The 17168-nt window shown below is 39.1% G+C and overlaps 1 protein-coding gene across 1 annotated transcript in view; it reads left to right on the top strand.

Moving 5' to 3' along the window:
- Positions 1-642: 642 nt before the first annotated feature.
- ATG14 (autophagy related 14) overlaps positions 643-17168 on the top strand; it is a 37289-nt gene continuing 20763 nt past the window's right edge. Inside the window, exons 1-4 of the mRNA XM_052646692.1 lie at positions 643-863; positions 12797-12859; positions 14186-14228; positions 16452-16533. Of these exons, the coding sequence (XP_052502652.1) occupies positions 643-863; positions 12797-12859; positions 14186-14228; positions 16452-16533 (409 nt within the window). The remainder of the gene's footprint in view (positions 864-12796; positions 12860-14185; positions 14229-16451; positions 16534-17168) is intronic.

Below are 17168 nucleotides of genomic sequence, written 5' to 3'. Positions count from 1 at the left end.
GAATAGAAGCAGAATGCTGGACATTAAAATTTATTTTTCATAAAGATCCAACTGTGATTTACACGTTCAGTACAGTTGTTTCCACTGGTTAGTTATTATTGGCAAAGTACTATCAGATTACTATTAAACGGATTGACTTGTTAATCCTCACGACGTTGGGTGGGCACTGAAATTTTTTCCACGTGAACACAGGGGAGGTGAGGAATTTGCCCCGAAATCACATGAGCCATAATTCCCCCTCGCTCCAAGACCCACTTCCCTCATCCAACTCTGCGGTGGTTTTAGTCAAATTTAGTAAGTATCCACAGCTAATGACAGAAATTCCCTTATGCGTTCGCAATCTGTCTTCCCCAAATCCTGGGGGCACTGTATTACTATCTCTTGCACAAGTTTGTGGCGTTAATTTGTAGCCTGGACGTGAAGGAGCCGCTGACGACACTCTGTTGCGCCGCCTCGCCCCTCCTCTAACCTAATTCGTACCCAGCGGCCGCTGACGGGTAGGCGAGGTCAGGCTAGGTGCTCGCGGGATTCCCGCCGAGCTCCTGGAGCCTCCCTAGGCCCCTCCCAGGCCCCTCCTCCTCACCCAAGATGCACCTGGTTGAAAACAAAATCCCACGTGACTGCCTCTGCTCTCATGCTATCATGGCGTCTCCCAGTGGGAAGGGAGCCCAGGCGCAGGAGGCTCCTGGCTGCGGGCCCCAGCCGCTCGCCCGGGACCTGGTAGACTCTGTGGACGACGCGGAGGGGCTGTACGTGGCGGTCGAGCGCTGCCCGCTCTGCAACACCACCCGCCGGCGGCTGACCTGCGCCAAGTGCGTCCAGAGCGGCGATTTCGTCTACTTCGACGGCCGCGACCGCGAAAGGTACGGCAGCCGCCCGTGCGCTATTGTCTTCTCTGGGTGTCTCCACTGGCTCGGAGGCTGGAGCCTGGAGCCGAGTCTGGGCCTCGGAGCCCAGCGAAAAGAGGAGGAGGTAGCGAAGGTAGCTCCTTTGCGCCGGTGCTTTGCTCCCAGGGGATGGGGATGGGGATGGAGGCCCGAAGAGGAGAGGTCGCAGTTTCCTCCTAACCCACTCGAGTGGAGTCTGACCTCACGGTGCTTCTGGTACTAGGTGGTGCCTGTGGAGAGGTCTTCTATTATTGCCATAGAGTTGGATTCTCGGTACTTTGTTACTCGCTCAAGCAAAAGCTTGGTTTAATCTTTATTTTCAAAAGAACATTCATTTTCTAGAGAAGAGGCCAGAAGAGAATCAAATAACTGGTTAAGAGGGATTCGGGCCCTGGTAGTTTGTGTCACAGATTGATCTTGTTATCAGACATACTTACTCTGTATAAACTAGTCTAGCTAGTTTCTCCTCTTTACAAAGATTGTTTTGAATGTTAAGGAGTTTGAGGATGTGTTCCCTCTGTTTTACAAATGCAGAGTGGGAGGTGCAAGCCCTTAGAGAATTGAATTTAAGAACACGTTTTGGCCTCGTTTTGAAATTTAAACAGAGGCCTACAAGTCCTGGGCTTTCCAGGTGGCTCAGTGGTAAAGAATACAACTTACAATCCAGGAGCCCCGGGTTCTGTCCCTGGGTGGGGAAGATGCCCTGGAGAAGGAAATGGCAACTCACTCCAGTATTCTTGCCTGGGAAATCCATGGACAGAGGAGCCTGGCGGGGTTCAGTCCATGGGGTCACAAAAGAGTCGGACAGACTTAGTGACTAAAACAAGTTCTTGGTTAAATGATTGTAAAATTAGTGTGGTTAGCTGCAAGTTTTCTCAGTCCCAACTTTTGTTTCGATAACTTAGTGACAGTAAGCCAGCTAATTTTTTTTAGTGCAAAAGTTCAGATAGTAACACCTTAAGAACAATCCAATAAGTATATTATCCCTAATTTACTGCTAAGGGAGCTGCGCAGTTTCTTGCCCTGGGTCACACAAATAATAAGGGTAGGGACCAGAATTAAATTCCAGGCAGCCTGAACCCATATGCCATGCACTTAACCACTGGATTATATAACATCTGTATTTGAAAGTGTTTTTGAGTTTCTGATAGTCTTCTGATCATGAATGGAGTTCATTACTTTCTATTTTGAGAAGATTTGTATGATATAATCTTGTAATTCATCATTGTTTTCTCATTGATGTAGTTGATGAATTTAGAAACTGCTGATATAATAAGTAATAGCTTTAAGAATTAAAAGTTTTATTATAAAAATACTAGGTATGAGATGGAAATGTCTTTCAAGGGTCAGTTCTAGATCCTCTTCTCTATATACTTTTTCCTAGATCTATTCCTATAATTTAAATATCATCTATAGGTTGAAGACTGCCAGACTTGTTTCTCCAACCTAGGCCTTTGTTAAATTGAGAAAACAGCTGCCTGCTCTATTTGTATTTAAATTTGTAGTGAGAATCTCCATCTTCATATGGCAAACTGAATTCATGGTTATCCATAATAAATCTATTTTTCTCATGCTCATCCCAACCCAGTAAATGATGACCTAATTCTTTGAAACAGGCAAAAAAAGTCTTCCAGTCTTCCTTGACTCCTCTCTTAATGCTACCGTCTTATCCCATCAACAAATCCCATCTGCCATTCAAAACCTATCCTAATCCCAGCCCTTTCACTACCTCCCCTTCTGGTCCACCAGAGGATTATTGCCTGTTGAGTCTCTGCTTCTGCCTTTTCTCCTTCATAGTGTAATTTCTCATATTGCAGACAAATTAATTCCATTCTTCCATTCCTCTGTTCACATCTTCCAGGGGTGTCCTGTTTTACCCAAAGTTTAAAAAAAAAAAAGCCAAAGTGTTTATCCGAAGTTCTATATTGTTTGTTCTCCATTCTATTGTTTTCTCTTAGTAAAGTAAAGTAGCTCAGTCGTGTCCGACTCTTTGCAACCCTGTGGACTGTAGCCTACCAGGCTCCTCCCTCAATGGGATTCTCCAGGCAGGAATACTGGATTGGGTTGCCATTTCCTTCTCTTACCTGCTCTGCAAAACATCATGGCCTCCTTGCCAGTACTCAGGCATACTGAGAACACTCCTGCCTCAGTCTTATTCAGACTGCCAGGAACTCCTTTCTTCTAGGCTTCTAGGCTACTTTCTTTGAATCCGTAGGCCTCTGTTCCTTACAGAGAAACTCTGACCATTCATTCCATTAAAATAGTAACTTTCTTCCCCACACAACGTGATACCTTGTTTTCCATAGTACCTATCACCATCTTATGGTTTACGTATTAATTTGTAACTGCCTCTCACTCCAGTGATGTTAGCTCTGTGAAAACTTTAAGACAGTTTTGTACTCTGCTATATCCTCGTAGTAGAAGCTTAATGAAGATTCGTTGAATGACTGGATCCATCTACCCTTCCTTCCCAAACTTAATCTGATCCTGCACCACTTCATTATTATACTCCATGACCCGTTTGTTACTTAAACCAGAAACCTGGACGTTGTCCTAGCTTTTTCCTTTTTTTCTTATTCCACGTATCCAAATCATTGACAGGTGTAGTTTGATCTGCTTCAGAGTAGATCTTGAACCTGTCTACTTCTAGTCCAGACCGCTATCATTTCTTTCCTAGCCACTAGTTTTGTTTTCTTTCTTTTACAGGTACAGCTCCCTAGCCACCCTCTGGCCTTCACACAGCAGCCACAGTAGAGATGTAAATCAGATAACTCACTGTTTTGCTTAAACCCTTCAGTGTTTTTTCACTTTATAGAAAATAAAATTCAAACTTTTTACTGTGCTTATTAAGCCTTATCTGGCTACTGCCTACCTTGTAATTTTGGCTGTAAGGTTGAGTTTAAAATGTGATCTTTGGATTCAAGCTGTATTGAATTGAATCCAGGCTCCACCAGTTGTTATGTGATTTTGAAGTTTCATAGGTTTCTGGTAGTAATTACATAAGAGCATGAACTGAATTACTTAACACGATGTCTAGCATGTATTAAGCACTCAAAAAAAGTAAACTCTCACCACATTCCCTCATGTTCACAGCTCAGTAATTGGGCTTTCTCTCACATCCTCAAACACATGGAACTCTTCTACCCATGGGCCTTTTTCCTTAGTATTCCCTCTACCTGGAACACTGTTCCTCCTAATGAGCATTTTGCCTTTCATGTCTCAACTTAAATGTCACTTCCTCAGCGAGACTTTGCCTGACCTTCACTCAGGTAGGTCCCCACTTCATCTCTCCCCCCATTTCTGTTACAGTACTCAATTCTTTCATGGTATTGAGCATGATAAGTGGTGTCACTTATCTGCGGAAGGTAACTGCATCCAGAATGTATCAGTAGTTCCACACAGGAGTGAATTCTGCTTTTGTTCAGTCCCATCCTGATGGTTAGTGCAGCGCTGGGGAGGAACGTAATAAGCAGATTGTTGAAGGGAATGGTAAAGGCAAGACCATTTTAGAAACTGAAATACAGATTATTTTCAGGAGAGGGATGTGTTACAGTGGATTTCTTTTTATGACGAAGCAGAAAAGTGAAAAATAAATACCAGGATCATTCAGAATTTAGAAATGAGAAAGTTAAGGTTTAGGGATAACAGACAGCTTCACTTCTCTTTCAATCATCCCCTTTTCTGAAGTGTGTATTTCTAAAGAGGAGTTTGCTTGTTTTCCTTCATTCCCTAACCAGTGTCCAGCATGTAGTAGGATACAAGAATCTCTTGAGACCCAGGACCCTGTCCTGATGGCCAGATCAGTTGGACTGAGCTCATTGGGTACAGTTATTGGCGTGAAGTATTCCAGTAGATAAGAGAAAGGCAGGTTTCTGCTCTCGAGGATTTACGCTGACTACTAATAAGCCTTAAATATCTTGGGCTAAAGGTTGATTGTGAGATAGTCTCTGGTCTTCAGTACTTATGAAAAATTTTGTATTCTGTGCTTTACTTTTACACCCTTTTTCCCCTCTTGCTTTATGAGAAAACTCACTGACTGTGGGAAACCACTTGGAAATAAAATATGGAAGCTTCAGCATGATTTAAATAACCTTTGTTTAACCCCTGGTTCTTTTCAGTAAGTCAACCAAAATAGCTGTGCCTGCAAGGATCTTGAATGTGATGTACATATCAAAGTTCCTATAAATGTAGGTTTTTTTCAGGTTTCATTAATAGACTAGCTGAATATATAGGTTCTAATGGTTTAGCAGTTCAAGGAAAATTCAATATTAAAGAATAAATGTGTCTCCTAATAACTCTTTTGACTTCTAAGAAGGGAACATGCATCTTTATGTAGTTTTGTGGACAGTATGAGTTTGGCAGTTAGATTGATTGAAAAATACTTGAACTTGCCACTTTTGGTTTTTATTTTTGGTTATTATTCAGTGGGACAGTTCCTTATAGCCTTGGTACCCTCATCAACACTATCCTTTCCTCATCTCCCACCTCAGCCCAGTCCTGAGACAGTACCCACATCTCTGCTTTTGTGTCTGTCTTTTCACTTGTTTGCTTCCTTAAGAGATGAAGAGGAATGCTTTTAAGCAGTACTCTCAACACCATCTCCTTTGAATCTTGTACCAGAGAACATTTTAAAAGCGCAGGTCTATTAACAGGAATGTAGTTTTCTGGATTAAACATTTATCTGATACTAGAAATAACACTGTTACCCAATAAATAACTGACAAGTTGAACTAATATTTCCACTCAAAACTGGAAAAAATTGCTTATCAGTTTATGATAGGGTGTAAGAATGAGACGGGGGATAATCTGAGGATACCCAGGAACATCTACGTGCTGGTTTAGAAACCAGTTATTTTAAAGTGTGGATCAAAAAGAAAGGCATTTTATGAGCAGATGGATATTGCTTTCATATGTACACAGCATCAGGAATGATACAGCACTCCTTTCACTGATGAGTTTTAGGCATTGAGGACTACATTTTTACCACAAAACAAATATGGGCACTGGACAAATTGAGAAGTGGGATAGAGAACAGCAAGAAATTTTAGACATTAGTGAAGATTTTGAGAGGAAGATGCATCCTAAAAGCTACTCTCGAGACATTTCTGTTCCCCTCCAGTATCTTTTTGGTTGTCAGTCCTTAGCTTATATAAAAGTTTGTCTTCATGAGGATTCGGTTCTGGACCCACATCTGTGTACCCCACTCAGCAGAATAAAAGCTCCATAGGTACCTGGACTCCCCATCTTGAGACAAGAGTTTAATCAACCTGCTGCTCTTTGGTTATCTCTTTCAGGAAGGGTCACAGCTCCCAACCCTTGTAGCTTATTAATTGTATTTCCAACAATACATGCGGATCTCCTAAGAAAGTATAATTCTTGTTTCAATCAGTATCACTGGCTACTCTTAACCATTATGTGTACCCTTCAGAATTTGTAAAAGGATTTCACAAGTATTGTCTCGTTTGTTCCCTGCTAACAAAACCATGAGTTATTAACCTGTTTTTAAGATGAGGACGCTCAGAGTAGTTGTGCCTTACTTACTGCTGGGCTATGCTCATTCTTACATTGACCTCCAGATCTGAAATACATACATACATACCTATGTATATACTCAATTTAATACATTAGTAGGATTAAGTGCAAAATCGCTGATTGCGATGAAGAAAAGGGAAACTAGCCTGTATTGCCTGTTAAATGCCTGTACCTGATGCTTTCACATTTATCTTATTTAATCCCTATAATCAAGTAGGATAATCATTATTTTCATTTTACAAGTGAGGAAACTTAACAGTGCTCTGTTTGTACTTTGTGCTAATGACTTAACCTTCATTGCTGCCAGTGGAGTATGTTTTTACTACAGTTAAGCCTTGAACAACAGGGGTTAATTCGCCTATAATTTATAGTCAGCCCTCTTTTTATCCGCGGTTGCTCTGCATCCACAGATTGAATCCACTTCAGACCGTGTGGTACTGTAGTATTTACAATTGATGAGACCCGCGTTGTTGAAGTTGTGTGTTTCCTCATACTTTAAATACTCTAACATAAGGTAGAAGGACTATTCTGATAAGGACTATGTCTTTTCATATTGCATTTGTCCATAAGCGTCATACCCTTGAATGCCTAAAAGAACTTGAGGGAGAAAAATGTGAATGCTAGTAATTTTTGCTGTGTTATTGATAGTATCCTAGTTGAAGAAATACTCAGTTCTTTAACCATTTCTGCTTGTATAATAGAGATTGCTATGCTCTTCTCCAAGAAAATTTGTGCTCTTTCTTGCCCAATAAGTCTTGCTGCCTTATTTCTAGAGCCAGAATCATCACCTCTTCACCAAACCTGTGTCCAAATCAGAGCTGCGGGGAATTCCGCCCCCCCCACTAATTTGAACGCTGTCAGTGCTTATTTTCTCCTTTCAGATTTAAGAAACCCAAGGAATATAAGGGTTGACTAATTCTTAAGGCCCTCAATTGCATATTTGAAAGTTTTGTGGGGTTGTTCTGTTTACCTTTCTTAAAATACAGGAAGAGGGTTTCTTGGACTTTTCTGTTGCCATAACCCTAGGCACAAAGTGAATGTAAAGCACTAGAATGAGGGAAAGGACTGGGCAGGCAGATGGAAGGTGAGAGTTCTTTTATGAAAGGCACCAAGTCAGTGCTCAGCAAGGTGTAGTCGGTGGTCTGACGGTGTTATTGATCATCTCGCACAGAATTAATAGGATTCCTGATAGGGCGCATGCCTGGGTGCTGCTTTTCTGGTCTCATGGGACAGACTTAGGTGACCAGTCCTGCTTGTGGCCAGATCCACTCAGTCACCCAGGACGATCTGTGGCCATGGCGCAGCGTGGAGCAATGACGGATCACATTTGTAACTGATCCTCGTCACCCTGCTGTCCCCCGGGTGTGGTGAAGTTCTCTGGGGCAGGACAGATTAACTTCCTAGCTTGTGAAACAGCAGAATCTCCTCTGCCTGTGATGCCTTCCTTCCCTTAGCAGGGCCACCTCTAACCCGTCCTCAAGTGGCAGCTCAGGCAGACGTGACTCCAGAACCTGAGTTGGGTTGTGCGCCGTCTCTTGGATTGATAGCCCCAGACTGTGTGTGACCGCCTGCTCCTGTCTCTCACCAGTCTCTGTCACAGGGGCACCGTTTAAAGTCAACTTAAGGGAATCCTTTTTTAGGGGGGAGAAAAGCAAGTACAAGTCTGGAGGAATTTTGGTAAATAACACAAAAGACATTTTTAAATTGGGAAAAAAATATTAAAAAACTGTTTAAAAGCCCTTATGCATGGTACAGGTTCACTGGCAGATCTCTTTCAGAAAGCAATGCAAAACTATAGAGCCATTCAGTGACAAGAAAATGAATAAATGTATCTGCACAAAATTTTGGAATTTTTGTAGAGCAGAACCATAAGTAGTCACTAAGAAAGTTGAGAAAGAATTTTAAGATGTATGAAAGGAAAATAGCTAATTTTCCTAATAACCCTTAAAAAAAAAAACTATAGAAAAGTGAATAAAGGACATAGAATAACAAATGAAAAGTAGCCAATAAGAAATAATGAAGAAAGGCAAGTAAATGAATTGTAAACTGTCTTTGAAGGAAGAGAGTGGGAAGCCAGTCAAGTTAGTAAAGAATAAAATTGCAGAGCTGAGAGAATGAGAACAGGCTGGTAGGGTTGGAAATATCATATGAAATGATTTCAGAAGAAATTTAAAGATAACTGCCAGAGGTTGGCGTGAAAATATTTGACCTAGCAGTTTATTTATAAGAATTTCTTGTAGAGAAACCTAAAAGCTTAAAAGATTTGTGCACCAGGATATTCATTTCTAACATTATTGATAGTGGTAAAAAGTTGGAAGCAATGGCAGTGTTCCTCAGTAGGAGTTTCTGTAAACAAGTTACATGATGTCCATTCAGTGAAATTCTATAATGAGACGTGGAAAAAGATACAGAACATTTTATGTAATAAACCCAGCTTGAAAGACAGTGTATAAAATAAAATATGCCTTTCCCCCTTTTCCTTTTCTCTTTTTTTTTCCTTCCCTAATCTATCTCCATGAGTCCAGAACTGGAAAATGCAGAGAATGGATGAGGTGCTGGTAAGCAGTTGGCTTGCTGACCGGGCACATTCCTTGATACCATCTGCTCTTTCGCTCTGTTCACACTACCTGTTTTTTCATTTCCTTCGTGAAGAATGACATTGCTCATGAAGCGTTCGGTACAGGAGGAATTGCCATCTCCTGCTTGTGTTTTAAGTTTGTGTTTGTTTATTTTTGTGTTTTAAGTTTGGGTTTGTTTCTAACAACCCAGGAGAACTAACCAGCCTGATATAAAGCTGGACAGTGTCATCATCCCAATTTGTGTCAGTGCAAAGTGGAATCTTTACAACAGATCTGAAAGGAGCACTTTTACAGCCTTTGAAAGCAGGATTTTCTCCTTCGTGTCAGCCCTTTGTTTACACAGGTTGATGAATCTTGTGAGTTTGTCATCTCCTTTCAGGTTATCAAGAGCATGAATCACACGTTACCTCAGTAAGGGAGACGTAAATACCACATTTGTTTCTCATTTTCAATATAAGGAAATGGAAGCATATAACAAGTACCATGTCTAGCACACAGCCAGTTGCAGAAAATGAATGATTAGATTTCTTAACATTCTGTAAAATGCTCTGTAGTAAGTTGGGGCACATAGTAAAAGCCTGATAAATTATTTGGTGAACCTATGAATTTGTCCACATTCTACATTGGTTTCTGAGTTTCTAATGGTTCCTGTAGTTACCCCCTCACTGGCCTTTGCAGTACTACCCAGTAGAACTCTGTGCAATGATGCTCCATATCTCTGCATCCAGTAAAGTGGCCTCCAGCCATATGTAGCTGTTGAAATGTGAGAGTGTCACTGAGAAAGTGAATTTTTAATTTAATTTAGCCACTTAAGTATATAATTCTGTCACATATAATATTGTCTGATTTGCTTTCTTGTTTAATATATGTGGTACATTTTCAGTGACTATAAAATGGCAGAGTCATAATTAGGGCATTTTATCCCTTCCATTTAAAAGTAGATATCCAGGGATATTTCAGATGTGGGATTATAAAAATAGTGTGTTAGACTTCTGTGTCTGGATTATTTTAAGGAAGAGATTTTTAGGGCTGTTATGGTTCTGGTTTTATGTTACGATTCTGTTGAATTGTTTTAATTTAGACTGGAAAATCAGGAGATAGCCACAAGCCTAATTCTGGACTCCATACCATGTTACCATGGCGGGTAACATTACCTTTATTTCTTTTTTTTTTTTTTCTTTATTTCTTTGAAAGTAGTTAATAAGCCACCGTTAGCTCAATTCAGAATCATTGCATGAGATTCAGTTAAGTTCAGTTGCTCAGTCATGTCTGACTCTTTGCGACCCCATGGACTGCAGCACGCCAGGCTTCCCTGTCCATCACCAGCTCCTGGAGATTGCTCAAACTGATGTCCATCAAGTCAGTAATGCCATCCAGCCATCTTATCCTCTGTTGTCCCCTTTTCCTCCTGGCTTCAGTCTTTCCCAGGATCAGGGTTTTTTCTAATGAGTCAGTTTTTTGTATCCCATGGTCAAAGTATTAGAGCTTCAGCTTCAGAATCAGTTCTTCCAGTAAATATTCAGGACTGATTTCCTTTCGAACTGGTTTGATTTCCTTGCAGTCCAAGGAACTCTCAAGAGTCTTCCCCAACACCACAGGTCAAAAACATCAATTCTTTGGCACTCAGCTTTCTTTATGATCCAACTCTCACATCCATACATGACCACTGGAGAAACCATAGCTTTGACTAGATGGACCTTTGTCGGCATAGTAATGTCTCTGCTTTTTAATATGCCGTCCAGGTTGGTAATAGCTTTCCTTTCAAGGAGCAAGAGTCTTTTAATTTCATGACTGCAGCCACCGTCTGCAGTGATTTTGGAGCCCCCCCAAAAAATAGTCTGTCACTATTTCCATTATTTCCCCATCTATTTGCCATGAAGTGATGGGACCAGATGCCATGATCTTAGTTTTTTGAATGTTGAGTTTTAAGCCAACTTTTTCACTCTCCTCTTTCACTTTCCTCTTTAATTCTTCTTCATTTTCTGCCATAAGGGTGGCGTCATCTGCATATCTGAGGTTATTGGTATTTCTCCCAGCAATCTTGATTCCAGTTTGTGCTTCATCCAGTCTGGCATTTCGCATGATGTACTCTGCACATGAGTTAAATAAGCAGGGTGACAGTATACAGCTTTGATGTACTCCTTTCCCAATTTGAACCAGTCTGTTGCGTGATATTACTCATACATTTTAAAATTTTTTCTTATTTTAAGGAAGAGGTTATTTTACTATTATTTTAAGGAAGAGATTTTTAGAGCCATTATGGTCACATTTTAGGTACTCAGTAGCCACATACGCCTGATGGCTGCTGTGTTGAACAGCACAGATCTAGAAGATTTGAATATCACTGCTTGCCACCTTCAGCTGGTTGATGCTTATAGAACTCTGTACCCAGGAACTATAAAATATACATTCTTTCAAGTTCACATGGAACTTTCACCAAGGTGAAGTGCATCATGTGCAAGGCCATAAGACAATCTCAAATTAAAAGATTGAAATCTCATGTATTCTGGGACCACATCAGAGTTAAAGTAGAAAAATAACAATAAGTTACCTAAAAAGCTGGTATATCTGGAAATTGAGTGATACACTTACAAATAAATTCTTGATCGGAGGGAATTTTGTGGAAAATTAGAAATTTCAAACTAAAGAATAAAATACAGCATTTCAAAAATGTTAAGGGTTTAGCTTAAGCAATACTTTGGTGGAAATTTGTAACTTAATGAGAGGCTTAAATTTGACGATTGAAGTTTCTACCTTACACTCCAAAAAAACAAAAAAAGCAAACTAAATCCCTAATAAGGTAGCAGGAAGAAAATAAGGGTAGAATACTGACAAATATAAAAAATGATCTGTGATGTGATATTCTTTCCTTTTAACTTTGTTAATAATAGTGACTTGCTAGCCGTAATGACTAGCAATAAATTTAGTGAGAAAAAATAGGACATTACTTTGCCAACAAAGGTCCGTCTAGTCAAAGCTATGGTTTTTCCAGTAGTCACGTATAAATGTGGGAGTTGGACTATAAAAAAAGCTGAGCACTGAAGAATTGATGCTTTTGAACTGTGGTATTGGAGAAGACTCTTGAGAGTCCCTTGGACATCAAGGAGATCCAACCAGTCAACCCTAAAGGAAATCAGTCCTGAATATTCATTGGAAGGACTGATGCTAAAGCTGAAACTCCCAATAGTCTGGCCACCTGATGCGAAGAACTGACTCATGTGAAAAGACCCTGATGCTGGGAAAGATTGAAGGTGGGAGGAGAAGGGGATGACAGAGGATAAGATGGTTGGGTGGCATCACAGACTCAGTGAACATGAATTTGAGTAAACTCTGGGAGTTAGTGATGGACAGGGAGGCCTGGCATGCTTCAGTCCATGGGGTTGCAGAGTCGGACATGACTGAGTGACTGAACTGAACTGAGGCACCAATTTATAGATGAGAGCAGGGTTCAGTTAAGTTTAATAATTACAGTTATTTATAATGGAAGCCTCAGTTTCCTTGGATTCAAACTCACTTTAGTGCTCTGATTTGCCTGTTTTGGAAGATAATTTAACCTAGGCATGAAGAAACCTATAGACATATTTTATAAATCCATGAAAGAGTTTTAAAGCTGAGAATATGAACCTAGTTTTAAGTAAAATGATAGGCAGCTGCATGCATCCCATCGAGAAGATACGTTTGGACAGTGACATTTCTGGATGAGTCTGCAGAAATGATTGGCTCTCAGGAATTTGCATAATTTCATTTGACTGAAAAAAAATGAACATTTAAATAAAATGCTGCATTTTTTTCTTACAGGTTTATAGACAAGAAGGAAAGGTTAAGCCAGCTTAAGAGCAAGCAAGAAGAATTTCAAAAAGAGTGAGTTTTCATTTTGCTTTCTAATTTGTGGGGGTTATCTGGTCACCACCTGGTTTATTTCAATGCTGTGGTATGCAGATATGTGGGTTGCTGATTTATTGAATTTAGGATACAGATCTCAACATGTGAAGAGCACTGTATTTGGGAGAAACCAAAATAAGAGATTGTCAGGTTTCTGGAAAACAGTGGGATCAAACATGGTGCCTGGTTAACAGCAGGCACAGTGACTAAATGGGTGAATCAGAGAGCTGACCCTGGTGAATGGGTCCAGTACAGAAAGCATGTTATACTAGTGGTGGCGGCTCATGTAGGACATTATTGCGTCTCTTTGTCTTTATTCTTCTGCATGAAGGTTTTGCAAAGTGTGATCTCTAGATCATCCACATAAGATTAAATTAACTTGGTGTTCTGGTTAAAAATGTAGATTCTGGAGTCTGTCCTCAGATATTCTGATTCAGTAGGTCTGAGGGGAAGCCCAGAAATCAGGTATTAACAAGCACCCCTGACAAATCTCTCATCCTCTGGATTTGGAAATTATCCTGTAGAACCTTTTGTCCCAAGTTGGTCCAGTCACTGCTCTCCCTTCAGACCCCAGACATGATTAACACATTTATGAGCAGATTAACTCTTCAGAGATGCCCTGAATTAGAGAAACCTGCTTGGATTTATTTTACTCAGTCATTTCTCTGACTTACTGTAACATAGAAACTTAACTTTTTTCCTGTAGAACACTTCATTCTATAGAACAAATTTTAGCCTACACTGACTAGTGCCATTTTAAAGTAGGGGAACTGATGATAGCATTTTGGATCATGAATTATCTTACGTTGTTGGATTGCTAAGTTGTGTTCAACTGTTTGTGACCCCATAGACTACAGCTCACTAGGCTTCTCTGCCCTAATTATCTCCCAGAATTTGCTCAAACTCATGTCCAGTGAGTCGGTGATGCCATCCGACCATTTCATCCTGTGTCACCCCCTTCTCCTCTTGCCTTCAGTCTTTTCCAACATCAGGGTCTCGTTATTATTACTTACAACTGATGGAAATTATTGATTATGATGGAGAGCAAAGGTGATGGCTGTTATGGAAGTTTATTGTATTTACAGAAAGGCTCTGAGCCATACTAAAAGTGCAGAAGGAAGCAGGTGAGGAAAAGCATGGCAGAAAGTAGGGGATTTGGAAAACATTTTAAAATACTTATACCCCACTTTGGTATATCCAGAGTTTTCTAAGACCTTATTTTAAAAAGTTGTTGATTTTGCATTTTTGAGCTTTACCAATTTTAATATTTTAAGAGCTTATTTCCTTTATCTCTTTTCCATACAGAGTATTAAAAGCTATGGAAGGAAAATGGATGACAGATCAATTGGTAAGAACAACAAGTATTTAAATAATATTCTTTACACTTGAGGTTAGATGTTTTTAAATTGGCAGAACTTAAAAAATGATTTTGAACTTAAATTTATTTGTGATCATTTTTTAGTAGTTCTCTGTGAGTATATTTCTAGTGCAGGCTTCTCACATATTTCATTTAGATATCAAAAACAGGGTATCGGCAGTTAATTATGGAACCACCATAATGAATAATTATGAGGTCTGATGCTGACAGAAATATACAAGAACAGTTAGATGCTCTTTTTTTAAAAAAATTACTCATCATGAACATACATTTTCTAGATGGGTTAATTGAAAAATAAGCTAAAATATTAAAAGAAAATATGGGAGAGTGTTTATATAATCTGAAGGTGAGCAGACCTTTATAAGCCATAAAGTAAAACATTTGATATACTACATAAAACGTTTAAAAATTATATCTGTTGAAGACCCTGGCAAAATGAATATAAACTGGGACAAAATGATTACAACATATGAAAACGCGGGGTTTGATTGACTACGCTTGTATTCCCTGTTGGGGGAAGGGCATGTTGCATATTTGTTTGAGGGACAGCTTGGTGGTGGTTTGTTGCTTTTATAATGCATATGTGGTATAAATACATCCAGCAGTTTTCCTCCTGAGAAAGTGCATGTGAATATAGAGATTTACAGGTAAAGATTCTGATTGTCTGCATTGTTCTTAGTAAAATTAATATATAATTAAATATTCATCAAACAGAATCAGCTGATTATGATACTGCGTAGCTGTTAAAAAGTATGTGGTCAGTCTATATGCACTAGTACGGAATGATACCCAAGGTATATTTTTTAAATGAAAAAAAATTCAAATAGTAGGCTCGGGTAAAGTAGGATTCCATTTGTGTATGTGTTTTAAATATATATGCTCTTGAAAGCTGGAAAGATACACAGTTACCCCTGAATAGTGGGAAGGAGTCAGGCTGACAGTCTCGTTCTTCTCTTTTGTGATGCCTGCTTTTTTTTTATCATAAGCATCATTCATAATTTTTAAATACTTAGAGATGTGATATAAGTGAATTCTGCTTATGTTCCGAATGTTCTGTGCACAAATTATGTTGTATGGAAAAAAGTTATAAAAGACTATTTGTAAAGAATCTCATCCCAGTTTTTATAAGTTCCTAAGTTTTCTAGTTTTTCTATCAAAAACTTAAAATATTGGTTCTTAAAGACTAATATCTTTTAAAAGTGAAAACATCTCATTGCCAGTTTATTCCTAAATTGATCACGGTTCCTGTGAATCTGTTCTCAGATGTCTCTCACAGTGCTTTGGAAAGGGGAGCATTTTCCCCACTGAACAGTCCTGTAATGTATTCTGTATCTTGTACCATCACACTACTTAGACAAGTGTTAAACATTATAAGCATTTGAATGTTGTTGTAAGCTTTCGGATGTCCCCATTTGTGGAGACATCATGGAATAGATAAATCATACTTTCTAAAAACCAGCTAGTATGTCAGATTTTTACTTATCCTTTATTCTCTTTGGGGAAGCCGTACCTAAATCTTGGTAATGGAAAAAGGCAGTTTCATGTTTCATAAAATTTTTTCAGGGCTTTTCCAGAAATCTTACATGAGTTATACATTAAGAAAAAAAAAAAGGAATTCTGCTCTGTTGCAGTTTTTTATTACTCTGTAAGTAATATTTGCTTATTGTATCAGTGAGATAGTACAGCTGATAGTCTCCTCAGTAACCAGCACTGGAAATTTAGAGCAGTGCATCTGTAGAACTCTCTGATGATACAGATGTTCTGTCTACACTGCCGATGTGGTAGGCATTAGCCATAGGTGGTGTCGACACGGACCACCTGACATGTGGGTAGTGGGAGTAAAAACCAGATTTTCTTTTTAAATTTTATACAATCTCATTGACTTTCAGATAGCCACATAGGACCCACATACAGTAGCTCTGTATTGGATAGGACAGGTTAAGATAATATGCGTCAACTTTTTTCTCTGTACTTACTAACACAGAAAAGAACTATTTCTCATTCTCTCTTAATGGCCTAGCAGCTTCTGTCCTGAATCACTAGTTATAAAAGCTGTAATAAATACAATTATACTGGACATTTCTTCATTTCATTTTCTAAGATACACCTCAGGATAAGTAGTGTCCCTAGTAGAGAATCATATTAATTGTAAGAGACCAATATTTGTGATATTTGTTTCATGCCTTTTTTAAGAGATGGAAAATAATGTCCTGCAAGATGAGGATTGAACAGCTGAAACAAACTATATGTAAAGGAAATGAAGAGATGAAGAAAAGTAAGTAACTTTCCCACCTCTCTCCAGCCCTGATAAAGGACTCATGTGTAATTTCATGGGATTGGTCAACTAGGGAAAGAAAAGGGGAGGGGTAGTAGAGGCAATAGCAACCTGGAAAAGTTAACTGGTTGCCTTTTACTGTTTGTAAAACATTTGTATAAAGAATTTATATATATATATATATATATATTTCAAATATATATATAAAACATGTATCTGTGTTATGTATATTTACAAATGTGTGGATATATACATAAACACATGCGCAGATGTGATAACCTTTATAAACTACTTAGCTTAAAAAGTTGAGTACTGTATGTGTCCCATTTCCCTTAGCTGATAGGAAGCTCAGAGTCAGTCTTGGTAATCAAGTATAATTATTAGTTCACACCAGAAGCAAATACTGACTTTTTCTCCATCAGTGAGTCTTATACATATTTTAATTTGTATTAATTTTGCATTACATTTGTATACTTCATATTTTATCACAGGTAGTTGCCAGATTTTAAGAGAATCCTCTTAGAAATCCGTGTCTTTAGACATAGTGCTTGCTGGGACGTCCCTGGTGGTCCGGTGGTTTAGACACTGAGCTTCTAGTGTAGGGGGTGGGGGTTCAGTCCCTGGTCAGGGAACTG

Source organism: Budorcas taxicolor, chromosome 10 (genome assembly GCF_023091745.1).
Source record: "Budorcas taxicolor isolate Tak-1 chromosome 10, Takin1.1, whole genome shotgun sequence".
NCBI lineage: Eukaryota > Metazoa > Chordata > Mammalia > Artiodactyla > Bovidae > Budorcas > Budorcas taxicolor.
The sequence above is the reverse complement of the archived record's forward strand: the minus strand, read 5'-3'. Positions and strand labels throughout refer to the sequence as shown.